The 27,515-nt window shown below is 52.0% G+C and overlaps 2 protein-coding genes across 6 annotated transcripts; both read left to right on the forward strand.

The window, feature by feature from the left end:
• The first annotated feature begins 1,955 nt into the window (after positions 1 to 1,955).
• On the forward strand, positions 1,956 to 14,440 carry LMBR1L (limb development membrane protein 1 like). Of its 5 annotated transcripts, none has more exons than XM_028165859.2 (17): positions 1,961 to 2,273; positions 5,499 to 5,583; positions 6,662 to 6,695; positions 7,748 to 7,887; positions 8,075 to 8,178; positions 8,820 to 8,946; positions 9,467 to 9,535; positions 9,673 to 9,737; positions 10,087 to 10,159; positions 10,252 to 10,335; positions 10,431 to 10,507; positions 11,071 to 11,148; positions 11,298 to 11,371; positions 11,606 to 11,696; positions 11,780 to 11,846; positions 13,475 to 13,636; positions 13,849 to 14,440. In XM_028165859.2, exons 1-17 carry the CDS (start codon positions 2,202 to 2,204, stop codon positions 14,058 to 14,060), a joined length of 1,614 nt encoding a protein of 537 aa, XP_028021660.1. In that variant the 5' UTR covers positions 1,961 to 2,201; the 3' UTR covers positions 14,061 to 14,440. The 5 variants fall into 5 exon arrangements, with proteins under 5 accessions (XP_028021661.1, XP_028021660.1, XP_057413330.1 ...); XM_057557347.1 differs by having other exon boundaries at positions 13,744 to 13,855; XM_007179294.3 differs by having other exon boundaries at positions 1,965 to 2,273; positions 13,839 to 14,045.
• Positions 14,441 to 16,433: 1,993 nt separating this feature from the next.
• DHH (desert hedgehog signaling molecule) lies at positions 16,434 to 20,622 on the forward strand. Its single transcript, XM_007179791.3, has 3 exons — positions 16,434 to 16,736; positions 19,472 to 19,733; positions 19,997 to 20,622. The coding sequence occupies exons 1-3, from the start codon at positions 16,434 to 16,436 to the stop codon at positions 20,620 to 20,622; spliced, it is 1,191 nt and encodes a 396-aa protein (XP_007179853.1).
• The last annotated feature ends 6,893 nt before the right edge of the window (positions 20,623 to 27,515 follow it).

Consider the following 27,515-nt stretch of genomic DNA (forward strand, 5'->3'; position numbering starts at 1 on the left):
TAATCCTTTGTCAGTTGGTTCATTTGCAAAGAGGCTTGTGGAATCTTAGTTCCCAGACCAGGGATTGAATCTGGGCCCTCGGCAGTGAAAGTGCCGAGTTCTAACCACTGGACAGTCAGGGAATTCCCAGGGCTTGGTATTCTTACTTTAAGGCAGGTGAATTTCTAAGTGCAAATGGATTGCTTTTGAGGGATTTTGAGCAGGGACAGATCTGATTTGTGTTTTAACAAGATCATTAAAGTACTTTGGCTTGAGATAAAGATAAGAGTTAAGCACCAGGGTCACGGGATAGGCCCAAGCCACCTCCCTGTGCTCTCCTTTCCTTCCCTGCAACAGAGCCAAGGACCCAGCCAGCTATCTTCTCTTTCTATCTCTGCCCACTCTCCCCACTGGATTCTCTTCACTCCAAGCTTCACTGCTAAAAGGGAAATCAGCTATTCACGTCCTCTCATTATCTTGCTACTACCAGAGACATATATATATATGTATACATATATACATACACATGTGTAGTATATTATATATAACATACACACAAATACAAATATGTATGTATATACAAGTATATGCTTTTTATTTCCTAAGGTTCTACTTCAAATCACTGGGGAAACAGAATAGAGATAAAAGTACATGCCCTGTTTCAAGAGTACAGAATTCATTTGTTCATTCTGGCCCCTGACTCTTGCTCAGATAGTAACGGGACACAGTCTAGTCCTTTAGAATTGCGCTCTTATTCTTCAGTGGGGGGCTTTGCAAAACTCAGCCCTTCTTTTAAGTTTCCCTGTACTGCTCCCTCCACCTTAGAGGAAGGGTTTAACTTCATGAAGGTGGGACTTCCCAAACAGTACATGTATCAAGGTCACAGGAAGGTAACTTGCATCCCTTGTGACAACCTCTCACCATTTTCTAATCTCTAAAATGCTAATCATAATACCTTTCCCTGGGTAAAATGAGATAAAATCTATAAAGTGAGTGGCACATAGTAGGTTGTCAGCTAATGTTTGACTCAGCCCATGATCCCCTGCGGGCATTTCCTCACAAAGTTTCAGATGGATACTTCTGTAGTTTCTTATCCACTTTTCTTTGGTATTTGTTCTAGCATACACTAGGGCTCCCACAAAAGTGACTGGGTGAAAACTCTGTGGCGGCAGTGGGTTCCTCACCCCACAATAAACACTTTCAGAAAATGCTACTATGCAATGGAATATTACTCAGCCATAAAAAGGAACGAAATTGGGTCATTTGTAGAGACGTGGATGGATCTAGAGACTGTCCTACAGAGTGAAGTAAGTCAGAAAGAGAAAAACAAATATCCTATATTAACGCATATATGTGGAACCTAGAAAAATGGTACAGATGAACCGGTTTTCAGGGCAGAAATAAAGACACAGATGTAGAGAACAAACGTATGGACACCAAGGGGGGAAAGCGGGAGGGGATGGTGGTGGTGGTGGTGGTATGAATTGGGAGATTGGGATTGACATATATACACTAATATGTATAAAATAGATAACTAATAAGAACCTGCTGTATAAAAAATAAATTAAATTAAAAAAAAAAAGAAAATGCTACTACGGGCCTTGTGTTACTGAGCAGCGGTAACTTTCGGAACCCTATGGTGCTCTCACATCCCACCTGGATGGCCTGATCCAAATGGCTTATTTAACCAAGGTCACACTCGTTGCTTATCAACTACGGGAGGTGAAAAAGTCAGTTGCTTAGTTTTAGAGAGCACCGGTAAGCCCCAAAGATCCCGCCTCTTTCCACGGGGCGAGCCTATCAGCATTCCTCTAGTGAAGAGCGGCAGCTCCGTAGGAGCCAATGAGTTCCGCTCCCTGGAATGATCCCGTCCATCCGTTGTGTTGTCACTCTGCCTCTAGTAAAATAGAACCGGGACTTGCGCTTCCTCTTAGCGTGCCTATCGGCGGGTGTCTGCGTTGAAACTCTACGGAAGCCTGACCTTAAAGGGGAGGGAGCAGCGGGGGGCCGGGGCCCTTTAAAACGAGGCCCGCGGGTGCCTGCCCCTTTAAGGAAGGGCGTCCAGACGGCAGAATCTGAGCCCCAGATTACCCAGAGTCTCCGTCACAGGCTGCAAGAAAAGGCTCCTTCGCTGGGTCCGGGTGCTTGGCGGCGGCGGTTTCATCCCCGCTGGTCCTCCCCGGGCCCGGAGACACCCCCGCCCCAGTCATGCTGAGCAGAGTATGGAAGCAGCTGACTACGAAGTGCTATCCGTGCGAGAGCAGCTATTCCACGAGAGGGTCCGCGAGTGCATTGTGAGTGCGGGACCCGGGCAGGAAGGGTAGGACCAAGTGGGGAACGGGAGTCGCGGGAGAGGGAGAGTCCGGGTCGGAGTGAGACCACCTGGGCTCAGAGCGCCGGCAGATCCTGCTTGGTCCAGGGGCGAAGGACGAAGGGCCCTGGTCCGACCAGTGCTCGGGCTGGCGAATCCTTAGGTCGGGTCAGCTGGGTAGCTGCGCGATAAACAAAGCCGATCGGTTTCCGTTCTTCCCACTCTACACGCCCCTCCCCCCTCCTGTCCCCCACCCCAACCCGTGATCGGAGTAGCAGGTCTTCGTGTGTCTGGGAGTCTGGTGAGCCTGCCGGTTTTAGTCAGATGGTCGGAGAGGGATGAGTTTGGCTGGGGGAAGGCTTATTTGCACTTACTCCTCAAACCCACATAATGTTTGATGAAGGGGAGACGAACAGTGGACTTTGGTGGGTTTCCCACTTTAGAAGAAAGTACTCTTGCTGAGGTGGATTCTACTGTGTAGAGATGGAGAACAACTAAAGTTTCCCCTTCTTTTCCTCCCCCTTATTGGTGTTTGTTAGAAATCCTGCAAGCCGAGTTTCCTAGCTTCCTAGCCATTCAGGGATTTCCTGTGAGTGGTTTTCCCTGGTGCTACAGAGGGCACCTGGCTGCTTTCCTTTCAGCCTCACTGCCACCTAGAGTAACAGCTGAAACTGCCACACAGCAAGGGACTCCTCGCTTCTGGGCCAGGGGCACCCAGTGGAGTTTAGGGGATTGCATCTTTCTCAGGCCTGCTCTGAACTCTCATCTCTCTCCTTTCTCCTCTGTCTCCTCCCTTGGAGCTCCCCAGGGTAGCCCTCACCCCCAAATACTAAAGGGAAAGGGAAAGGTTTAGAAGAATAGAAGTTAGTGAGTGGAGAACACACTGATGGGGTCATCCTTCATTTTTCTCAGACTTGGCTCTAGTCTGCCCTGGGCAGCCTCAGATTGGAGGAGGGCTAAAGCGAGCCACGGCATAACTAGGTCTGCCCTTATCTGTGAGGACTGAAAAGTAGGGAATATATCTGTCCATGTGTAGAACTCCAGATCTGCTTTCAGGAAGCTTTCCTTGTGTGTTTCTTAGTGGAGAGCTCCACATGGCAGGGTTGGGCATATCATGGAGGCACACCCAGGCCTTGAGACAGTGTAGAGCCAGAGACCCACATTCCTAGAGAACAGGGAGGGATGAGACCTTGGACAGAGAAGCAGCCTCCTGGCTGTCTCCCCATCCTTTAGTCCCATTAGTTGAGGACATCAGTGCTGGCCAAGGGCAGCCTGAAGGCTTCTAGTACCTCCCCCACCTGGCTCCAATCCCCTGCTCTAGAAAATGACCTAGGCTCTGCTGGAACTGCATGGAACTGCGTGGAACTCCAGTCTGACCTTTTGAGCCCTCCCACCTTCCTGCTTATTAAGCAAGCCCAGGGCAGAGCACTAGGCAGTAAAAATCTTGCAGTTACAATCTGAGTGGCTCATTCTACCCTACTTCCCTGATATTAAAAGCTACAGTTTTGTCCTGGACCCTTGGTTCTTCTGGGGTCTATGGCTTCTCTCTTTGCATAGATAGCTGTGTGCAGATTCCCTGTAGGGTCAGCTCCTCTTGGGGACTGGAGCACCTATGAGACTGATTCTGCCTTCTTTTTTTTTTTTTTTTAATATATTTATTTTTGGCTCCGTTGGGTCTTTGTTGCTGTGTGCGGGCTTTCTCTAGTTGCGGCGAGCAGGGGCTACTCTTTGTTGCGGTGCGCGGGCTTCTCATTGTGGTGGCTGCTTTTGTTGCGGAGCACGGGCTCTAGATGCGCGGGCTTCAGTAGTTGTGGCATGTGGGCTCAGTAGTTGTGGCTCCCAGACTCTAGAGTGCAGGCTCAGTAGTTGTGGTGCACAGGCTTAGTTGCTCTGTGGCATGTGGGATCTTCCCGGAGCAGGGCTCAAACTCGTGTCTCCTGCATTGGCAGGCGGATTCTTAACCACTGCGCCACCAGGGAAGTCCCTGATCCTGCCTACTTCAAACACAATAAAATCTCAAGATTCTCTGGCCCTGGTTGTGGAGCCAAGCTGTCCAGTGGCTCCTCCCCTGGGCAACAGCAGCTTACTTGCGGTAGAGTAGGGATGCATGCATGTGTAGAATAACCTGGCCAAGTCCTGCCATAACTGTCCATTGGAGGACTAGTCACCCAGGGGCATGGGACAGACCCTTTGAGGCCTACCCTGCAGTTGGAAATCACCTTAGGTAGGGACCAGGGATTGATAGCTTTTAAAGGGGCTGATGCCAGCTCTAGAAACTTTATAGATGTGGGGCCCCAATTAAAACCTACTATTGGGCTTCCCTGGTGGCGCAGTGGTTGAGAATCTGCCTGCCGATGCAGGGGACACGGGTTCGAGCCCTGGTCTGGGAAGATCCCACATGCCACAGAGAAACTAGGCCCATGAGCCACAACTACTGAGCCTGCGCGTCTGGAACCTGTGCTCCACAACAAGAGAGGCCGCGATAGTGAGAGGCCCTCGCACCGCGATGAAGAGTGGCCCCCGCTTGTCGCAACTAGAGAAAGCCCTTGCACAGAAACGAAGGCCCAATACAGCCAAAAATAAATAAATCAAATAATTTTTTTAAAAAAACCTACTATTAAGGACAGGGCATCAAAGAGGCTCTAGTCTGGCCCAGAGCAGACCTGATCCTTCAGGGCCCCTGAATAAACAGAGTAGAAGCTCTGAGTTGGACTAGGAACATGATTCCTACTTATTTTCTCCTAGAGCTTGGATCAAGGTGGGAGTGGAGGAAGAGGGGGGTGGAGCACCAGGACAATGCAGACATCCCCTTCTTCCCCTCAAACCTGCTTCCTTTTCCAATAATGTGCTAGGAGTAAATTCCCTCTGGTTCTGTGGCCTGTTTCAGGTGTGTGGATATGTGCATCTCTAGGAGTCTTCTCTGACAATTTACCAACCCGGGTTCAGTTGGAACTATTTTTTTCCTAGGAAAAAACCCTTGTAGAGCTGGGCATGGTGCTGTTTTCCCAAGTGCATGGGACAGCCCCTGTCTGATGCTTCTTATAGGCCCCTGAGGCCTTGAATAGAAGGAAGTACTGGGGAGAAAGATGGAACCCCTGGAAGTATGGAGCCTAGTTTTGGGAAAGTGTCCCTGTGGAAGAGAGAGGCCACTGGGGCTGTGAAACGTGTGGGGCTTAGAGCTCCTCATCTCTCTCGCACTCTGCCACAGATTTCAACACTTCTGTTTGCGACACTCTACATCCTCTGCCACATCGCCCTGACCCACTTCAAGAAGCCTGCTGAGTTCACCACAGGTACCTGTGACTTCCCTCCCTTCTGCCTGCCCTCTGCCAGTGTTCCCGTTGCCATGGCACCAGCCTCACGGGAAGAGGCCTATGGTGCCTGCTGGGAAAGGAGAGGTGGCTCTTCTAGAGCCTCTGCCTCTTCTGCCTCCCCCGCTCCACAGGCAGAGACAAGGTGGTAGAGTGGAAAGTCTAGATGGAAGTCCCTCAACTAACAGAGCCACAGGGCAAGTAATGTAACTCTTATGACCCTCAGTTTCATCCTCTACAAAATGAGCCTAACAGTCTCTACCCAGTCCACTGTCATTGTGTAGACCAAATATGATGGCTAATGTGAAAGCTCTCTGTGAACCTAAAGCAGGCCACTGCAGGGTGAATGTTATCATGGGCAGAAGCTCTGTCATCTCCTCTCCTAGTGCTCCTATACCCAGGACCAGAGACCTCCCTGACCACTGGGGCCCCAGGACCTGGTGATGGTGACCTTTCTCTTGGTAGAGCGTTCAGATTAAAGTTTTCTGTAGGCATTGTGTGGTTAAGGAGAGGGACACACTTACCCCAGTTCCTAGCTCCAGCCCATCCAGATCTTCCTGTCCTGGCCTGAACCTTTCCTCCCCTCCAGACGGCTTTATGCGCCCTCAGCCAAGAAGGCAGCTAGTCCTCAGTGTGATTTCCCGGGGGAATTTCTCCATGATTCTCCCCTCCCCCCCTGCCCCCACCACTGCCATTTCCCTTTGCTATACCTAGCCACTGATGTAACTAACCTCACAGACCAGTCATTCATTGTATTTGCGGCTTACAGAGAGGAACCTATGATGGAGGAGAGCTGGGGAAGGAGGGAAGTGGGGGAATTTCTGGTCCATACTCTCTCCACCTGGGACCACTGATTTTTAAGCTGCCACCCTGGCCAGAGAATAGGTTGTGGGGTTCATAGTATGAGCTCTCCTAGGGCCTCCTGTCCAGCTCTGCCTCAGTGGGCCCAGGCCCTTCTTTCAGGAGGCAGGAGGGAGCAGGAGAGCACACTGCAACACAGATGGCTCCCAGAGCTGCACACTGATGGCCTGCCTCTTCCCCATGCCTCTGTCTTTTGTAGCGGATGATGAAGATGCTACAGTCAACAAGATTGCGTAAGTGTCGTTGCCTCAGCACCTGGCACTAGTAGCCTTTAGAAGCTGGGATCTAGTGAGGCCCCTGGAGCTGGGGGAGAGTAAGGTGTCAGAAGAGAGAGTTTCTGCTTCCGCCCCATTTCTGGCTTCTTCTGGCTTTACGCTATCCTGGGGATGCTTAGAAAAGCTGCTGTTCCTGTCTCCCTGGTTAGGCCGGGAGCTTCAAGCAGCCTCTTGGCCAGGAACTCTGAAGCCTCTTCTGCGGGCCTGAGTCACCAGAAGTGGCTCCAGCTTGGCTTCACTTCCCAGCAGCCACTGGAGAGGGAGTGGGGTGGGGATACAGACTGATAAAAACGGCAGGGGATGGGAAGGTGGAACCCTCAAAGGCGGGGCATGCTGAGTTCTGAGAGGATGGCCCTTACTCTAGGCTGTTATTATTCACTAGCACCTAAAGAGAAAAATATAGAGATGACCCCTCTGATTCAACAGACAACAGATTAAAAGGCAACCCCCGCCCTCACCTCCCATGGACCAACTAGATAATTGTCCCTTCTTTTCAGCTGATGCAGCCCAGGGCACAGGCCTTGGCTATGGAGCTGGGTTTCAACTCCCCTTGTCCCCCCCTTTACCTTAGTACCTTCACATAGGGCATAGCCATATGGGGTGACCCTGCTCTGTCCAGGCTGAAGAAGGCAAGCTCAGAAATCCACTTCCCTGAGTTGAGCAGAGAAGTCAGGCCCCTTAACTTGGCATCATGCCTGGCACACCCTATAGGCAAGTGCGGGAGGACCACATTCCTGGGGGCAGTCTGGGCAAGTGACATGGCAGGTGACCAGTTTCCCATAAATGCCTGAGGTGTTCCCATCCCACATGCCAAGGCTTTCCTGGAGGTAAGGGCTAGGGTGGGGAGGCAGTGGGTAGAGCCCCAGCTAGACAGCTCTTTCCCTAGGTCTGTCACTGCTACAGCTGGTTCTAGGAGAAGTCACAAGTGCTTGTGGGGACGAATGGGGCTTCTTGGGCCCAGGGAAGTGAGTGTCTGAGCTAATCAGAGGCACTACCCCTTCTCTGCCCAGGCTCGAGCTGTGCACCTTCACCCTGGCAGTCGCCCTGGGTGCTGTCCTGCTCCTGCCCTTCTCCATCATCAGCAACGAGGTGCTGCTCTCACTGCCTCGGAACTACTACATCCAGTGGCTCAACGGCTCCCTCATCCATGGTACATCGATCCTGGTTGCAGCTGAGGGTGGGGATGGGGAGCAGATAGGGTAGGGCAGACACAGACAGCCCGGCGCTAATCAGTCATAGAGCACCCCATCCCTCCCGCCTTCCCTGCCACATGGTCAGTCCCCAGTGGGTTGGGGTCCCCCCTTAATGACATCTCTGCTTCTCCTTTTTTGCTCTAGGCCTCTGGAACCTCGTTTTCCTCTTCTCCAACTTGTCCCTCATCTTCCTCATGCCCTTTGCATATTTCTTCACTGAGTCTGAGGGCTTCGCTGGCTCCAAAAAGGTGAGTGGGGGAATGTATCAATCAATCTGTGCAGACAGGAGACAGAAGTCCACTGAGATGGTTCAACTGAAGAGATTTTAATGAAGAGACTATTTGCAGAGGTTTAATCAGCATTAAGGAGCTTGAGGCGCTATTGACAACAGGAAGTCATTACCACCCCTAAGCCAAAGGAAGAAATAATTTCTGGAACCCACTGATAGTGGAAGCTGGGGAAGTGTGGCCACCCAGGAGAGGAGCTAGTGTCAAAGGTGCCCAAGGTGGGAGGAAACACAAAAAAATACCCTGGACTCTTTCTCTTCCTACCTTCCACTCTCCTGCCAGCCCTTCCCATTGGGCAAGGTGAACAGGAAACCAGAGGGCAAAGAGCTTATGTGACACAGACCTCGGGGTCAGCCTCCCAGGGCAAGACAAGGATGGAGAAGGGATCTGGGGAGGGGGATTGCAAATGAAGAATATCCAGTAGAGGGAATGATCCCGGACTGTAGGGTAGGAGGACAGAGTGACTTAGGAGAATAAGAGGGAAACGCCCTCCCCTGCCTCCTGAATCCGGTCCTCTCTGGTTCCCCAGCCAAGCTGCCATCTCTGCCGTCTCCTTCCTTCCCCACACTGCCCCCCCCCCCACCTACTGCCTCCTCCTGTAGGGTGTCCTGGCCCGGGTCTACGAGACAGTGGTGATGCTGATGCTTCTCACTCTGCTGGTGCTGGGAATGGTGTGGGTGGCGTCAGCCATCGTGGACAACAATAAGGCCAGCAGGGAGTCCCTCTATGGTGAGAAGGCCAGCTTCCTCCCCACCCTCCAGGCTGGGTGACTCTTCAGCTGGCTGATGTTCCCTTGCCTGGACCAACTGTATCCCTCTAAAGTGGAGAGGTTTGGGACCTTCTCCCTGAGACTGAAGTTTCAAACTGATGGATTTCAGGCCAAATCCAACCTGTACAAGTGTTCCGTTGGGCCCAGGCAATGATTTTAAAAAATGTGAGTCCATTGAAACGGGGAGATTTGACATTAATATCCAGGTTTCTGGCTTTGCTTGACAAGGTTGAGGATCTGGCCACACTAGGCCCCAGTGACTTGGGCCAAATAGTGGTTGTGCCCTTTAGATAGGGCTTAGGATCTCCAGTTTGCTATGGTCTCTGCCACTCCCTCTTCTGCTGGCCAGCTTTCCTCATTTACATTACTTTCCTAACCCCTATAGGCTTTTGTCTTGTGCCTTTGCCTAGACTCTGAGGCCTGTCATCCCCCAGTAAGCAGGAGGAGAGAGATGGGCTGACGTACTTTTTTTACCCTTAGACTTCTGGGAGTACTACCTCCCCTACCTCTACTCCTGCATCTCCTTCCTCGGGGTCCTGCTGCTCCTGGGTGAGTGTTCAGGACCAGGGAGGGAATGGGTAAGGTCCTCAGGCCAGAGCAACCAGGGTGGAAGACGGAATGGAAGGGTGGGTAGGGGAAGCAGTAGAGAGAAGGGTCTGGCAGGTGACTGGCTCCTGTCCCCACAGTGTGCACTCCGCTAGGTCTCGCCCGCATGTTCTCGGTCACTGGGAAGCTGCTGGTCAAGCCCCGGGTATGTAGTGCTCCTTGTCCTTTGATCCTGCAGGGCGGGCTTCCTGCAAAGCTGGAGCCAAACAATGAAGCAACCCTACAGTTGTGCAGTGCACATCTTGCAGAGGGCCACAGCCTTTGCTGGCTCCTGTATCCTTGACCCTCATCACCTGGAGCTGGTCACCAGACATACAAAGCAGAACACAAGGCAGTTGTGGGGGACTGGATAAAGTTGCTGGCCACAGGGTGGTGACTGAGGGTAGGGGAAGGAATAGGACAAAGGAGCCCTGAGATGAGCAGGGTTCTCCTGGGGCCTTTGGGATCAGGGAGCCTCTGACAGTCCATCCCTCCCTTCCCCCCGCCCCTCACAGCTGCTGGAGGACCTGGAGGAGCAGCTGCACTGCTCAGCCTTTGAGGAGGCAGCTTTGACCCGCAGGATTTGCAGTGAGACGCAGCTCTTCCCAGTTGGGATGGTGAGCGTGGCTTGGGCAGGGCCTGTGCAGGACTTGGGCCAGCACTGTCTTCTCTGCCCTCAGATCCCACTTCCTGCTGGCTGCCCTTGGACATGGAACTGCTGCACAGACAGGTCCTAGCTCTGCAGACACAGAGGGTCCTGCTGGGTATGTGGGTTGGTAGGCACTGGGATGCCTGCTTTCCCCAAGGAGAATAGCGCCTCATTCTAGGCCCTTGCTAACTGCTTCCCATCCCTGCACAGAGAAGCGGCGGAAGGCTTCAGCCTGGCAGCGGAACCTGGGCTACCCGCTGGCCATGCTGTGCTTGCTGGTACTGACGGTACGGATACCAGCCTTGGTGGGGGTGGGAGGTAGTAGGCCCTTGAGTACCTTAGGCCTTCTCAGGGAGCAGGGAGGAGATGCAAGGACCTGGTTATCATCAGTAATAGTAGTTGTCTCTCAACGAGTATCTACTTTGTGTCCCGCCTTGTGCTGAGCACATCAGTTCCCATTTTGTAGATGACGAAACTGAGAAGTTAAGGAGTTTGCCCAAGGCCACGCAGGGCCTAAGCAGTTATGCAGGTTTGCTCTGGGGTGAAAATAAGGGTCGAAATCCAGTCCATCCCCCCATTTGCTACATCCTGGACTTGGGAGTAAGTCTTATTTGTCTGGAGGAAGAGGTATATTTTTCTATTTGGCCTTTTTGCAATCCTTCCATCTGGAGAGGGTGCATCTTATAATACCCTCAAAGGTGCTCTGTTGCTAGCATCAGCCTTCAGGAGGTCCCACACAGCTAACTGGAAACTGAAAATGTTGGACCAGAGTGTCTGCTCTGAACATTCAACTCTGGATACAACCGTGGGCTGGGACAGGGATGGGAGTCCATGACCTTGCCTCACACAGGGTCTGTCTGTGCTCACTGTGGCCATCCACATCCTGGAGCTGCTCATCGATGAGGCTGCCATGCCCCGGGGCATGCAGGTACTGGGCTGCCCTCTCACCGTATCTTTTGGGGAGGGCCTAAGAAAGCCGGGTGAGGGGGCAGAAGCTGAGGCCAGAGGGTAGGCTGGGTGCAGGTGGCATTGATGATGGTGGGGCGTGCTGCACAGTGACACTGCTTCATCTCTCAGGGTGCCTCCCTGGGCCAGGTCTCCTTCTCCAAGCTGGGCTCCTTTGGTGCCGTCGTTCAGGTCGTACTCATCTTGTATCTTTCTGGAAACCCACCTTTGCCTCTCTTCACCAAACCTGTCTCCTCTGGGTTGCTGGGCAGAGCTATAGTGGGAGTGATAGGGAAGGGGGCAAGACTTGGCTACCCCGGGGTTCAGAAAGAAGGAAAAGACTTGATTTGAAAGGAGCGCTGGGGGAGAGAGGTCTGTTCCCTTTGAGATGAGGCATTAATCCTTGGGAGCAGACCAGTTCTTCCCTAACCCAGTGACAGTTACCTGATGGTTTCCTCGGTCGTGGGATTCTACAGCTCTCCACTCTTCTGGGGACTGCGGCCCAGATGGCATGACACAGCCATGACGCAGGTAACTGGCCTGGGGGGCGTGCCTGGGCACTAGGTGCTGGCAGCTCTGCTACCCTGACCTGCCCTTTCCTTACTCCCACTCAGATAATTGGGAACTGTGTCTGTCTCCTGGTCCTAAGCTCAGCACTTCCTGTCTTCTCTCGAACCCTGGGTAAGTAGCAAAAGGAGGTAAGAGAATTGGCTTTTTTTGAGTACCTACTGGTACTAAGCAGACACTTTATATTCATGCTCTCTCTAATTCCCACAACAAACCTATGAGGAAGGGTTATCTCCATTATACAGATGGAGAAACAGAGGTTCTATAAAATGCTATGCTGAGCTTCAGAGTAGTGTGGGTTCAAAGCTCACACTTTTTCCATTTGCTACAGCCTCCCCTACTTACTTCCATTTTTTTTTTGGTGGAGAAGCACCACTTTCCCCCAAATCTTCTTTTGCAGTGGATCATCTGATAAACAGTTCTTTCTTTTTCTGTGGCATGAGGGATCAACCCTCGCCCCCTGCAGTGGAAGCACGGAGTCTTAACCGCTGCTGCACCGACAGGGAAGTCCCAACATTCTCATTTAAAACACAAAAAACAGGGACTTTACCGGTGGTCCAGCGGTTAAGACTCCGCACTTCCACTTCAGGGGGTGTGGGTTCCATCCCTGGTCAGGGAAGTAAGATCCTGGCTTGCCGCACTGCGTGGCCAAACTAAGATTAAAATAAAAAAAGAAAAAAAAATGAGAAACAGAAAAGCTAATTGATTTACCCAGAGTTATACAGCTAGTTTGAAGCAAAGCCAAGTCAGGCTAGAACCTCTGTCTCCTGAACCCCAGTCCAGTGCTTTTTCTACACGCTGGGCATCAAATAACATGCTCAATTCTTCTCCCATCTTTAGCTATGATCTAGCATTACCTGGTGAAAATGTTCAAAAGTGTAACTGGTTCACCCAAGGTAGTAGGGGAGTTGCATAGGTTCCCCACCTCCCTGCCATCATCATCCATATACTGTACATGATTTAGTATTTAAATCAGTTCTATTTGATTCTTAAGTTCATATTCTCTCTACTCTACCATTTGTACTTATGCCATGGCGATTTAGGAAACTTGGCCTCTGGGTCCACCAGTTAGTTCCTTTAGGTTGGATGCTGGTAGGAATATTTTTTAAGTGGGGGTGGCAGGGCTCCAGAATTTAAATTTATGATGATTATATTATTATTGTTAGGGGCTCGGTAAGTGTTGGAATAGTGCCTGGCACATATAGTGCTTTATGTGTGTTGTCTCATTTAATTCTCACAGTCCCATTATTTTCTCTACTTTATAGTTGAAGAAACTGAGGCACAGATGTTTAAGGAGTTTGCCCCAGATCACACAGTTAGATAGGGTGGAGTTCGGATATGAACCAAAGCAGCCATGATCAGAGTCAGAGCTCTTAGCCTCCGCACTGCTCTGTCTACTGAAAAAAACATTTGGTGACCTGCTTGTTGGCTCCTGGCCCAGGAACAAGTAGCAGGCCCAGCATGCTCCTCAGGACTCCTGGAGCCAGAAGGGACCCCCCCATGGGAGGAGAAGATGCCAAACTCTGGAAGGGAAGTTAAAGCAAGCCTAGCTGCTGACACTTTCTTCAACAGCCCTGAACTGTCCCTGAGACAGAGCTTGGGAGACAGGAATAACTAATGAATAGAAGCCAACCTATCAGTTGCAGTGTTGAGATGTGGCCACCAGGAGGCAGCAGAAAGCTGGGCTCTGAGCCAGGGAAGGGTTGGGGAGCCTACGTCCCATCCTGGCCTTTGTACTTCAGGGCTCACTCGTTTGGACCTTCTGGGTGACTTTGGACGCTTCAACTGGCTGGGCAATTTCTACATCGTGTTCCTCTACAACGCAGCCTTCGCGAGCCTCACCACTCTCTGTTTGGTGAAAACCTTCACCGCAGCTGTGCGGGCAGAGCTGATCCGGGCCTTTGGTGAGAGGGAGTGGGGGTGAGGCTGGTAGGGTGGTTGTGGGGTGGAGCCCTCTGGAACAGTGGTCATCCCAACAGGGGAGATGGCATGCTGTCTGCTTTGTTTGCAGCATACCTCATCCACCCATTCTGTGGCTTGGTTGTCTTATCCCTGAGGACTGAACCTATACCCCGCTTTTGACAGCCCACCCTGCCTCTTCCGCAGGGCTGGACAGACTGCCGTTGCCGGTCTCCGGTTTCCCCAGGGCATCTAGGAAGACCCAGCACCAGTGACCTCCAGCTGGGGGTGGGAGGGAGAAAACTGGACACTGCCATCTGCTGCCCAGGCCTGGAGGGGTGCCCAGGGGTGGGTGGACCTCAGGACCTGGAATCTGAGAGGGTGGGTGGAATAGGGGAGCTGAGCTGTCTGCACTGTTGCATCATCTGAGCCAGAGTTTGGGACCAGGCCCCCCTGCTTTTCCAGATTTAACTGTGGGCCCCAGCGTGAGGTGGGGCTGGGTGACTGGGCCTGGCTCCTGGTCCCAAATTCGTTTACACGTCAATCTGCCTCACTGCTGTTCCGGGCCATGCCCATAGCCATGTTTACATGATTTGATGTGCAATAGGGTGGGGTGGGGGCAGGGGAGGGACTGAGCTGGGGGCAGACTTGGGAGGCAGATTGTCTCCCTTGCCTCTGGCCCAGCAGAGCCTAAGCCCTGTGCTATCCTGGAAGAGCTATGGACCACTGGAGAGATGGGGGCATAGGGAGGAAGAGACCACAACCATCAGCAATAAAGTTGATCCCAGGGTTTGCTTTGGTTTTTTAAAGGGTCTGTCTCTGTGTCTGTTTGAACAGCTTTGCTCCCACCAGTCCTGAGTCTACAGAGAGAAACAGAGGGGTCCTTCCAACCATCCTTTCCCTTCCCCTCCATCCACATCCTCAGTGACCTTTGGGGACTTGGGTCTGGTGTTAGACCATACAATTAGGCAGTGGGAAGCTCCTCCTCCCTTAGCCTTCCTTAAAGCTGGCTGGTCACCTGACTTTTCCCTATGCCCAGGCCTTATTTCTGTGCCTTGGTTATTGGGGGTAGGTGGGCATCAGTGTAGGAATGGGATAACATCCCCCTATATAATATCCCCTTCCCCCCTACACCAGCCCTTTCCTCCTTGACCTGCCTATTGGATGTAGAGTAAAAGAAGTGACTGCCTGACAAGGGTTTATGATTCTCAGAGAAGAACCTAACTGCATCTTTCCCGAGGCTATCAGTGCCTTGAATACTCTGCAAGCCCCACTGCTATGTTGGGGGTAGAGGCAAAGTTTCTGCTCATGGTTATGTAGATTGTACATTGCACAACTTCTAGGGGCACCATTCACCTCACAGTCACTGTATGTATAGTTACTATGACTTTTCTTGCAAATGGCAATCAGGTGGCTTGAGGAAGGGCTGCTTTTTTCTAATGTACACAAAGTTCCTGTGCATGCTAGCCATGGAGCTGAGTGAGGAGTGAGTATGGAATACAAAGAAAAAAAAAGAGTGTAGTTGCCACAAATACTGGCTGAGCACCCTGCTATAGGCCAGGTGCTCAGCTAAGATTGTGTTTAAGTTTGTGCTTAAGAACTGCTTTGTGTAGTAAGGGTGACATAATTTTAATACCATACCGCAATGGATGGCAGTTAATTACTGGTTCTCAAGGAAACAGAGAGGTCCAGTGTCAGGACATCAGGGAAGGTTTCTTAGAGAAAGATTTCTAAATGATAGTAGATTAATGGGTGAAGTGTTGTTGCAGGCTCAAAGCCTCTGAGATGAGACCTGAATGGCTCCAGGGGGTGCAGAGAAGGAGAAAGATAAAGAGGTGACTAGATGGAGGGTAAAGGGAAGAGATCATTAGCCTGTTAAGAGACTATGACTTTAAGTACCCACTGCCCTCCAGCAGTTTCCAATCCACAAGTTGGGTGTTTGGCAAGGATAAGAGAGGGGACAAAAGTTTGAAGTCCTAAACCAGACTATAGCTATGAAGCTCTGTTCCTGATTCTGGGGAAGCTCCCAGCAGAAGACTGCAAAGCTACCAGGGAAAATGGTACCCTGGTATCCAGCCCTTCCAGTCTTGGTTACTGCTAAGGAGGAGAGATGGAAGTGGGGGAGGTTGGGGGAGGACCACAGAAGGGAGGCTCTGGTTGTGTGCCCAAAGGGCTTGGCTGGCCTTGGGCAGAAATTGGATCCCATAGCTCCTAGGTGATAGCGGGGGACATGGCCTGCTAAGGTAGGCTTGGGGAGAGCAAAGATCCAATTCGAGTATCAGAGGAGGGTGGTTTGGTGCCACACATAGGCTTAGAGGTAGAGGGATGCTTATCCAGGCAGCCAAGGACTGTACAGCTGTTAGAATTTCCTAGGCAGGTGCCTGCCTGGTTTCCAGGGTGGTGGAAACGAAGTGGACCAGCGGTGGCCGACTAGAGCCCCCGCCCCGGTGGTAGGGGGCGGGACGGTCCTGGGAGAAGGGCGGGGGGCGGGGCCAGGGGCCACTTAAGGCGGAGCCCCGGCGTTCTGGCAGAGCCGGAGCCTGACGGCAGAGCCCGGCAGGGTTGGCACTTACCCACGACCCCCCTTCCCTGCTATGATGGCCGGTCAGTAGCAGGTTCCAGACCCCCCGGAGGTATGTAGGCAGAGCTAGCGGCAGCCAGGTGTGCTGAGCCACAAGAGCTCTAGGGCACTCTGGGGGCAGCTCTGCCTGCTGCGCTCTCTGGTGCAGGGGGAGATGCCCAACTGACGAGCGAGCTGGTGAGGACAAGAACGTTCCCTTTTGGCCCGAGTCCGCTGCATCCATGGCGCTGCCGGCCAGTCTGGTGCCCCTGTGCTGCTTGGCACTTCTGGCGCTGCCGGCCCAGAGCTGTGGGCCGGGCCGGGGGCCGGTTGGCCGGCGCCGCTACGTGCGCAAGCAGCTCGTGCCGCTGCTCTACAAGCAATTTGTGCCCAGCGTGCCCGAGCGGACCCTGGGCGCCAGTGGGCCGGCCGAGGGGAGGGTGACAAGAGGCTCTGAGCGCTTCCGGGACCTGGTGCCTAACTACAACCCCGACATCATCTTCAAGGATGAGGAGAACAGTGGTGCAGACCGCTTGATGACCGAGGTAAGGAAGGCCTCTCCCCACCTGCTCGAGGGCACCGCCAATTTCTCTGCTCTCCTCCGGCAGCTGGCGGAGGGGACGGGGGATGGTGTGAGCTGGACTTCATCTATAGAGACCTTGATCTCAAGGACCTACCTACACTCCTCACCCCTCACCCGCCCCCCCACCACCAAAACACACACACTCACACACACACACCTCTGCTGGCTGTACTGAGTGATCAGGAGGGATCCAGGGAGAGGCTGCATGGGGAGGGGGAGAAGGGACTAGTGAGAGTGAAGCTGGGAGAGACAGGGAGGGCGGGGAAAGGAGGATGGCGGCAGGCGAGACGGGAAATGGCTGAGGCGTGGACCGGGGGTCAGCTACCGAGCCAGGCAGGAAGGGCTGGGGTGAGCTGGGGGCCAGGAGCTGGCTAGGCAGCAGACAGAAAGCTCTACCCTTAGCCTGGCTCCTGACCTGATTGTGTTAAAGCTCTGTGGGCCCAAGAGACTGAAGGGGCTGGGAAAGGGTCAAGGGTCAGGTCATCAGGCCATCTACCTGAGGACGGGCTGGGCAAGAATTGTCTTTGGTGTGGGGGAGGCATCCCAGAACCAAGGTAAAGCTATTCTAGAGTCTAAACGACTGTCCTGGAGTGAAAAGTGATCTTTGATGGGAAGAACAGATGGGCCCACCTGAGAATCATAGGGTTCCTGTGTCCCTCAAACTCAGCATAGCTCAGGGACTTTCCTTGGAATTAAAGGGTTAAAATGAATTCAACTACCATGTATTAAGCATCTGCTGCAAACCAGAACCTAAGCAACCTAGGGTGAGGTGTGAAGGACCACCTCTGCTCTGTGATCTCAAATGTCAGAGCTGGAAGGAAACTTGGAGGTCACATTCTTCCACCACCACCCCCCCCTCCGATTTTTACATCTGAGAGCTGGGCCCCAGGAGGAAAAGTGATTTAATCAAACTCTTGAAACTAATTAGTGGCATGCCTGGGACTAGAATTCAGGACTCCTGATTCTAAGTCCTATACACTTTCCATTACACCACCTAATTGTGTATGGAGTGGGGAGGTGGGGGGGAGAGGGAGGGGTACGGATTTCCTCTGATTAACTGCCATAGTTTTCCAGGTTACTTTGTTAGGAAAACCTGTCCAGGGGAGAAAGAATTCCTTCTTGCTCTTGCCCTGAAGCATTCCTCCTACCCAGAGATTGGGAGGGGGATACTCCTTCCCTCCTGGCCAGGGATGGAATATCCTGGCCCTTTCCTCTGGTTTCCACCTGCAGCAGAGGGGGCAGAACAAGGGATAGGCCCAGGAGAGGCTCTGACAGGCCTGGGAACCCCCCTCAGTCCTGCTTATCTCCCACACCCTGACTGCAAAAGGCCTCCATTGAGTTGGCTCTGCACTGGGCTGCTGCCCCCGCAGGTCAAGGCCTCAGGGCCTCCTTAGGGGACAAAACGACAAAAAGTTGGAAGGAGTTACCACTTTTCCTGTCTTCCCCCTCCCCTCCTCTCCAACCCTGCGGAGGTGTAGAAGACTCGGGAAGAAGGGCAGGGGGGAAACGTCCCTCTGGCAGTTAGGAGAAAACCAAGTCCGAGGAGAGGTCAGAGCGGGGAGAAGAAAAGGAAGCTGTCCTCTCTGTGCCTCCTCCCGCGAGGTCCGTGCTGTGGTGCGCGCCAAGGTCTCCGGCTCCCAGACTGGAGCGGCCGAGATAACCGTGGTCTCACTCCCCCGGCGCAGGCTTCCAGCCGCTGCTGCTTTTCCTCCTCTCCACTCCCACCCTGCAGGGGGCCCCCCAGATCCGCGCAAGGGCTGCTCGCGTTATTCTCAGGTGTTACTCCCACGCCTTTCTGCGCTGCCTCCGGAGCAGAGACGGAGAGATGGGGGGCTCTCAGGGCTGGCGGAGCCTGAGCTGGAACTGGGAGGGCTGGCCGCGCTGGGGGAGGGGACCCGGCGGGCCGGAGCAGGGATGGGGGGGCGCGGCTTTCTGCCCTTTCCTCTCCCTGAGCCGGGGCGGCTGAAAAGCGCCTTTGTGGATGGAGCTGCTGAGTCCGCTTCTCCCGGCGCGTCCCCGGCCTCGGCCCGGGATTCTCGCTCGGTTAAGTCATCCGGGAGAATGGCCATTGTACTTCGCGCAGCCCCCGCCACCCCAACCCTTTTTCCAGCAGCCTAGATCCCGCACGGCTTCACTTGGGCACCTCTGTGGGGGGCACTCGCACCACGAAAGGGTTAATGCTAGGGGCTGAAAGGAGGAGGAGGAAGGAAGGAAGGAAGCGATGCCCGGTGCCAGGGAAGGCAACGAAACAAAAGATGAATCAGGCTGAGGGAGGGCAGCCGGGGCTTGGGGCGGGGTCCAGGCCAAAACAGGGGCTCCTCTCGCGGAGCCGGGCTGCTCAACCCCTCCCTGACCAAGCTTACACCCGCTCTTTCCACTCTTGCCCTCTCCCAGGTTGAACTGAGGTCCCAGAACAACTAGGGATGAGGGGCGGAAATTAAAAGTGGGGGAAAGAACTAGGTTTGGGCGCTCCCTCTTGATCTCAGGGGTGACCCCACAGTTCGCCAACGACGCTCTGGAGAGCATAGATTAGCGACTACACCCATTCAGATTCTCACTTCCTCAGGACACTCAAAATCTGGGAGGGACTGGAGGGGTGTCGGGAAAACGAAGAATTAACCCACCCGTCCAGGTCGCTTTAGCCCCCATGCTGGTGGTAGTGGTACCGAGGAGACTGACTCCTTTATTCCCCGCCAGCGTTGTAAAGAGCGCGTGAACGCGCTGGCCATTGCGGTGATGAACATGTGGCCCGGAGTGCGCCTACGGGTGACCGAGGGCTGGGACGAGGACGGCCACCACGCTCAGGACTCACTTCACTACGAAGGACGTGCCCTGGATATCACCACGTCCGACCGCGACCGCAATAAGTATGGGTTGCTGGCGCGCCTGGCAGTGGAAGCCGGCTTCGACTGGGTCTATTACGAGTCCCGCAACCACGTCCACGTGTCTGTCAAAGCCGGTACAGTATGGGGTGGGTGGTGAGGTCCCTCCGGGAAACTGAGGGTGCACAGCCCTGTTGCGACTCTAGGGGACACCACGCGGGCGTTAGTGTTGTAAACCCCCCTTCCATTTCTGCCCAGATTAGGACCAGATCCGTTGGAACTTGCATGTTGTTCCCGGACTGGTGAGGTCTGCGCTGGGCTTGACCCACGTCTTTGACAATCTGTACTAACATTCTAGAACTGGTCTCCATTCAATCCTCTCTCTGCTTGTCCCCTCCAGATAACTCACTGGCGGTCAGGGCAGGCGGCTGCTTTCCGGGAAATGCCACCGTGCGCCTGCGGAGCGGCGAGCGGAAGGGGCTGCGGGAACTGCACCGCGGTGACTGGGTGCTGGCGGCAGACGCGGCAGGCCGGGTGGTGCCCACGCCCGTGCTGCTCTTCCTGGACCGGGACTTGCAGCGCCGGGCCTCTTTCGTGGCTGTGGAGACCGAGCGGCCCCCGCGCAAGCTGTTGCTCACTCCCTGGCATCTGGTGTTCGCCGCTCGAGGGCCCGCGCCCGAGCCAGGCGACTTTGCACCGGTGTTCGCGCGCCGGCTGCGTGCTGGGGACTCGGTGCTGGCGCCAGGCGGGGACGCCCTTCGGCCTGCGCGCGTGGCCCGAGTGGCGCGGGAGGAAGCCGTGGGCGTGTTCGCACCGCTCACAGCGCACGGGACGCTGCTGGTCAATGATGTGCTGGCCTCGTGCTACGCGGTTCTGGAGAGTCACCAGTGGGCGCACCGCGCCTTTGCTCCTCTGCGCCTGCTGCATGCGCTGGGGGCGCTGCTTCCGGGCGGGGCCGTCCAGCCAACTGGCATGCATTGGTACTCTCGGTTCCTCTATCGCTTGGCGGAGGAGCTGCTGGACTGAGCGCTCCAGGCATAGAAACCTCGTGGCATCCGCCTAAACGGGAGTGTGCGGGCTGAGATCTGGGGGTGTGGGCAGCAGACGATGCTGATTGGGAGGGAGGGAGGGATAGGGAGAAAAATGGATGCGATGGTTTAGGGGCAACCTCTAACTGAGAGGTTGGGTCCTCGGTAGGTGGGGTTGATGATGTCCTCGTACTCATCGACGAGGACTATTTCTCCTCTTCTTCCCCAGTGCCTCAGCCCCACCCGATTATTTTATTTTATTTTCTATTTATAAATTGTAATATAATGATCTGCTTGCCCCGCCTGGCAAGATGAGGGGCTGGGGCACGACGTTAACAGTTATCTGACAGGGGAGCCAATCTGACATCTGACATTTTCCTACAAGTGGGCTAATAAAAGGAAGGCTTCCAGGAGCTTATTGGGAAAGATCTCTATTCAGATGGTGATTTACCTCCAGATTGGGGGAAGGGGGAATGGAGAAAGGGAACCATACTTTACTTCCCATTCCCCTCTCCTTCCCCAGCAGGTCGTCCCACCCTGCTTCCTCCTCTCAGAGGAGGCATCCCAGTCGACCAGCAACAGAGACTAGAAGAGTCTGCCCTTTTCTAGGCTGCTAGTTCTTTTTCCCACCCAGAGAGGACTAGCATTCTGCCCACATGTTTGCATACCGACTGTTGGAGGGACCAGGGTTACCCAAGGAACAAGAAAACCCAAAAACGTCCTTTTTCTGTTCATAGGGGCTCCAAAGGTGGCTCAGGCCACTGTGGGTACTGATACTTAAAGAATTCTGGCCCCCAATTGTTAGCCTGCAGTCCTGGTCCCTCCCTCAAGAATCACCGTAATCCCCATCCTACTCTGGTGTAAGGGGTCTACATGGGGCTGATGTTTTTTGGGGGGATGTAACTGGACCAACTGATGACTCATAGGAATCCCTAGCTAATTCATAACTGATAGTCCCCACACACTCTTGATCAAGAGAAAGAACCTGGACAGAGAGCTAGAACCTATCCTTTCTGATGGGCTGAGCTGAGATGTATGGGGGTAGAGGGGGCATAGGCTCTCCAAGCAAGGGCACATAGGAATTAAAACCTGAGCCCCCTTCCTGATCAGCTGTCCTGGTTGTTGTTTCTACTGGCTTCCTCCACCTTTCCCCTCTCCCCTCTCCCATTATTTCTAGCTCTGCTTTCCTGGACTGGGTGTTTCTGGAACCTCTGGGTCCAACGCAGCAGACACCTGGAATCCAGGCAGGCAACTGCCCCTGAGTTAGGAATGGAAGCTCCGAGGAAGTTGGACTGCACTGGAAGGAGAGTGTCAGGGCCTGGGGGATGGTAGGGGTTGGCGGTACCACCAGGAGCCCACCCTTCCCTGTAGCGGTTATGCTCTTCCTGCACAGGGTCCCTGCTATATACTGCCCTCTAGTGGCTTTCAGGATCGGTTCCCTTCCCGGCCAAAGGAAAAATGCTGCGCAGAGGGTGGACTGGATTTGTGCAGAGGAGCCTTCTCCCAGGATGCAAGAGATGGTGGATGGTACTTGTTAAGCTGCCAGGGCTGAGCCACAGGTGTCAGGGGCTGATGAGGAGCCCACCTGCCTCTCATTTGGAAAGTGGCACTTTTGTATCCCTTGCGCCTGGTTTAGCTCTGTGGCTCCTGGAAGCTGGAAGTATAGTTGTAGCCTGTAGTATTCCAGATTTCCATGTGCATCCAAGTTGCCCACTCACCTCCCTCACCCTGTGACACTTTGAGTTCAGTGTCTGGAGGTGAAAGCATACTTAAGGTGCTTGATAAAGCCAACATTTGGAAGCAGGCTAAGTTTACCTTTAGTATCTTTCCACTTCCCCTTTCCCTCAATCCACACCAGGTGCCCATTACCACCACCCTCCCCCTTTCAGAGTGATTTCAGAAACACACTCCAAGCTGTGGACCTTTCCTTCCTACTTTCTAAACCTGCCCCTGTCTCATTCTATCGGATCCTGATGCCCTACTGTCGTGTCACTCCAGGTGATGACTAATCTGATAAACTAATTAGTATTTCTATGTTGATAGGCCTGTTTTCACTATTCTTTTCATGTAATGCATATATCTTAAAGGCCTGCTGAAAATAAGGCCTTAAACCATAAGACCATAATGGTGCTGATTCCTAGCACCTTAATATGTTGGGCAGGAGATATCTGGGGACAAGGAGAACTAATTGGTTTCCCTTAAACTACATCCTGTAGATTACTCCCCAGGCCTGAGGCTCACCTCTCACCCCCAACTTCCATCCCTCCTTATTCTTGTCCCCTTGAGGCCCTCCCAGCCTCCTAAAATAAAATCCATTACCTTCCCTCAAGCAGCAAAGAGTACCATCTCTATGAAGATGGCCAGGAAGGCATATTTACTTGGCCACACAACATCTCCAAATGCGGCACCCCTTCTCATTAACAGAATTGGCAAGGAGGATTAGGGAAAGGGCATGGCTTGGAAGTCAGGCAGTTCTGGAGATAATGATCCCTCCCTGACAGGATTGTTGACAATATCAATGTATGTGCCCAATGTGGAATAGATACTATTGAGTTTTCTATGCTCTGCACCCATTTCTCACTGCCTTTGCTGCTGTCTGCTGTCTGTCTGCTTCTGTCCTTGCCACTCTACCAGATGCAGCATTATCAATGGTTCCCAGACCTTTGGGGGTTGTGTTGTCCCTATAATTGTTTGATTTCATAACACTCCGTTCTTCAGAAGGTGCTGTGTGACAGATTTAAGTTTGCTTTAGAACTAAAGTATAATTAAACGTAATCTTGTTTTGAGAATTGCAGAGCATTTTGTGATCATCCTGGCAAGACCTCTCCGCATACTGGGAAACCGGAGTTGAGAAGCACTACTTCAAGGTTCAGGTGACCTTTTTATTGCCCAGAATCCAGATTTTTCTCCCCTTCCTTTCTTCAAGCAGGAGTTACTGAACATCTACAGTGTAGCACCGTATTAGGCACTGAAAAACACACCAAAATTAAGAAATAGCTTCTTAAAGGTATAAGATGGTTAGCTGCCAAAGCAACATTGTTACTTAATCAAGATGAGTTGAATGGGTGGTAAACGTCATATTTGTACACAGAAGGCCTTTTGGAGAAAGTAGGGCCTGAATAGGATGCTGTAGCCTGTGTAAGTGGAGGAGACTAGAAAGGCCATTCCAGACAGAAGTACCAACATGAACAAGGACTTGGAATCTGGGATGAAGATGTGCAGGCTGGTTAGAGTAGGAAATTGGGAAGTGTAACTATATGTAGCTAAAATTTCCTGAGAACTTACTGCAGGCCAGGCCCTGTTTTAGCACTTTACATACTTTCTCATTTGGTCCTCAAAATAACCCTATGAGATTGTGTTACAAATGAGGAAAATTGGGGCAGGACTAATGAAATAAGAATGCCTTGGTGGATGGGGCCACATCCTATGGGACCTTAGGCTGGTTTTGACTCTTCCTCATTCCCTTCATTGGGTCACTAGTAAGTCTAGCTTTCTGACAGTTATTTCCCTCTCATTTTCATTGGCTCTTCTTCCTCCTGCCTGGATGACTGGCTTCCTTAACTAAAGCTACCTAGGTACCAGTTAAGGAAATACAGATGTGGGTGCAAGTTTCTGGCAGTCATCCATGGCAGGTTGGTACACCAAGCCAGAAAGCATGAGAAGACTCTCAGCTCTTTTTGAATTAGAGGAGGGGAATGTTGTGCTTCGTTATGGACTGAATGCATGTGTCTCCCCCCAGATTCATATGTTGAAGCCCTCATGCCCATGTGGCTGTATTTGGAGATGGGGCCTCTAAGGAAGTAATTAAGGTTAAATGAGGTCATAAGAGTGGGCCTTGATCTGACAGGATTAGTGTCCTTACAAGAAGACATAGGAGAGAGAGCTTGCTTTCTCTCCCTTCACATGTGCAACGAAAGGCCATGTGAGGCCATAGTGAGAAGGCAGCCGTCTGCAGGCCAGGAAGAGAGCTCTCACCAGAAACCAAATTGGCTGGAACCTTGATCTTGGATTTTTCTAGCTTCCAAAACTATGAGAAAATAAATGTTTGATGTCTAAGCCACCCAGTCTGTGATATTTTGTTATGGCAGCTCTAGCAGAATAATATAAGCTTCCAGAAATGTTTGAAATAAGAAAAGGCCAGTGCTAAGATGGGGTCCTTAGTGAAAATAATCAACTCTGCTTGAAAAATTAGCATTTCTGACCTAGAGCCTTGAGATGTTTATCCCTGACTGTGCTTTTGTGGTCCCTGCTATATTGGAGGAAACTTTCTTCCCTGTCTGGGTGACTGAGGCAGCTGTCTATGGGAAGCAGCCTATGGCTGGTTAGGGTATTTTCCTGTGGGGGATTTTGTGGCCAATTAGCACATTCAAACCTTCCTCTCCCTGTTACTGTCTCTATATGTGACTTGGTTAATGACGAACATCTCCCATGAGAAAGCGGTATCTTTAATAAGGGTTTACTGAGTGCCTACTATGTGTCAAATATTGAGTTGTGCCTTGGGCATAGGACAATAAAGTCAGGCATCGCTCTTACAGGTCATCTGGTGAGACAGGCATAAGTGGTTAGAAGGTTGTTGAGTGTGGTAAAGAGATGAGAAGTGGCATTTAAGCTGAGACCTGTAAGACAGGTAAGAGTTGTTCAAGCAGAGGGAACAGCATGTGCAAAGTCCTGGAGTTGGGGAGCAACAGTAAGATGAATCTGAGGACCATCGACAAGTTCAGTATAGTGAGAGGGAGATGGGATCGACTTTAAGGATTTTCAATCCTGTCTGGATGTTGGAAAGCAATTGCAGGATTTGAAGCAGGTGAGGGGAAAAGTCAAACTTGCATTTTAAAAAAAGGAAATTGAAAAAAAAATAAATAAATAAATAAAAAATAAAAAAAGGAAATTGCCGGGACTTCCCTGATGGCCCAGTGGTTAGGACTCCGCGCTTCCACTGCAGAGGACTAAGGGTTCCATCCCTGGTCGGGGAAGTAAGATTCCCACATGCCATAAATAAATAAAAAAGGAAATTGCCAATTGGATGGGCTTTTTGGGTCATCTTTATCCCTAAGTAGGTTGGTTCTCATCTGAGCATATGAGTATCGCTAATTCTGATCACAAGTAGGAAATGCCCCCGTCCCCACACAGAGCGTGTTATGGGAACAGATGGTGGTGGGGGCAGCGTAGGGAAACTGGAGCAGGACAGGATAAGATAGGAACAGAACTGAAGGTGGTACCTCCAGCCCTGGCTTTGCTTCTCTCTGAAACCTGAACCCAAACTGTCTCTCAACTTCCCTCCTTGAGGCCACATAACCTAAGAACACAGTGGTCTGCTTTCAAACCACATGGTGTCCAAACAGGATTTATTGGAACTAGGGACTCTTTTTCTGCTATTCTCTTTTGCTTTCCAGTGATTCTTTCCACGGAGCCTTGACTTTGCTTGGAGCTGATGGCCCTAAGCTGAGACAGAGCTGCCACCCCGAGAGCCAGGTCTGGGCTGAACATTGCAGCTGCCCAGGGAACAGCTGGTTAAGCCCTCAGCAGCTGCAGCAGCTGGGATTCCACCCAACATGTGAGCTGGGATTAATCCCATTTCCTCCACACACATCCTTTCCTTGTTCTAGTCCCTGGCTAGTCTATAGTAGCTTGTAGAATCTTTGAGGCTAGATCTCATGAATCTCTCCCTGAACTAAGCTGGAGTCAAAGTCACCCACCTTCCTCTTCTCTTGGAGGCAGCTGGCCCAAAGCACCTTAGCACCACCACACGAGGGAGGATGTGGGTCTCTCTCTCTCTCACACACAACCTCCTTTCCCTCATTATCTCTATCCTTGATAAACTGGCTAGGATGGATTATTCTTTGAAAAGTCTCATTTTCAATAACTTGTAGAATTGTCTAAAGATGAAGGGGCTTCTTTGGTGGGGTAAGAAGGTAGATTTCCTTTATCTTTGAAAGACTCTATACCGAGGCCTGGAAACTTGGTGGGAGTGTTGCAGGAGGATCAAGCATCCTACTGGTGGTTGTCACTTTTGAACTGTGATTGCTTCTCACATAACGGTGGCTCCACAGTGAAGAATAATAGGGTTGTATATTCTATTTGGTGCCTATGCACCAGCTGTGTGACCTTGAGGAAAATCACTTTGTAAGAGATGCCAGAGGCTACTACAATGAGGTGTTTCCAAGACGTTGGAAATAAGGAGGTGCTCTGAGATTTAAACAAGTCAAATTAACACACAAAGGGACAAGACAGTTCCTCTCAGGTCCAGAGACTTGACTCCCTCCCTTCAACAAATATTTATTAAAGCCCCTGCAAATACTATTAGGCATTGTACTATGCTGGGGATTTTTGACAGTTTTCTAAACAGGCAGTCATTTTAATGGATTAAATTAATTAAGTTTTAGCTTAGAGGAGTGGCCTGATCAAATTTGGGTTTTAAAAAGATCACTCGGGCTTTCCTGGTGGCGCAGTGGTTGAGAATCTGCCTGCCAATGCAGGGGACACGGGTTCGAGCCCTGGTCTGGGAAGATCCCACATGCTGCGGAGCAACTGGGCCCGTGAGCCACAACTACTGAGCCTGCGCGTCTGGAGCCTGTGCTCTGCAACAAGAGAGGCCGCGATAATGAGAGGCCCGCGCACCGCGATGAAGAGTGTCTCCCGCTTGCCACAATTAGAGAAAGCCCTCGCACAGAAACGAAGACCCAACACGCCAAAAATAAATAAATAAATAATTCTTTTAAAAAAAAAAAAAGATCACTCTAGCTCCTAAGTGGAGAATGGAGTTAAAAGGGAGTTGGCCCAGGGAGGAGAGCAAGCAAAAATGATAATGAGATAATGAGAGATGTTGTTAGTTGAGATAAAGAGGTGGCAATGGAGATGGAAAGGACAGTTTCAGGAAATATTTGTATTTGT

This window comes from Balaenoptera acutorostrata, chromosome 11, assembly GCF_949987535.1.
Source record: "Balaenoptera acutorostrata chromosome 11, mBalAcu1.1, whole genome shotgun sequence".
In the NCBI taxonomy this organism is placed as follows: Eukaryota; Metazoa; Chordata; class Mammalia; order Artiodactyla; family Balaenopteridae; genus Balaenoptera; species Balaenoptera acutorostrata.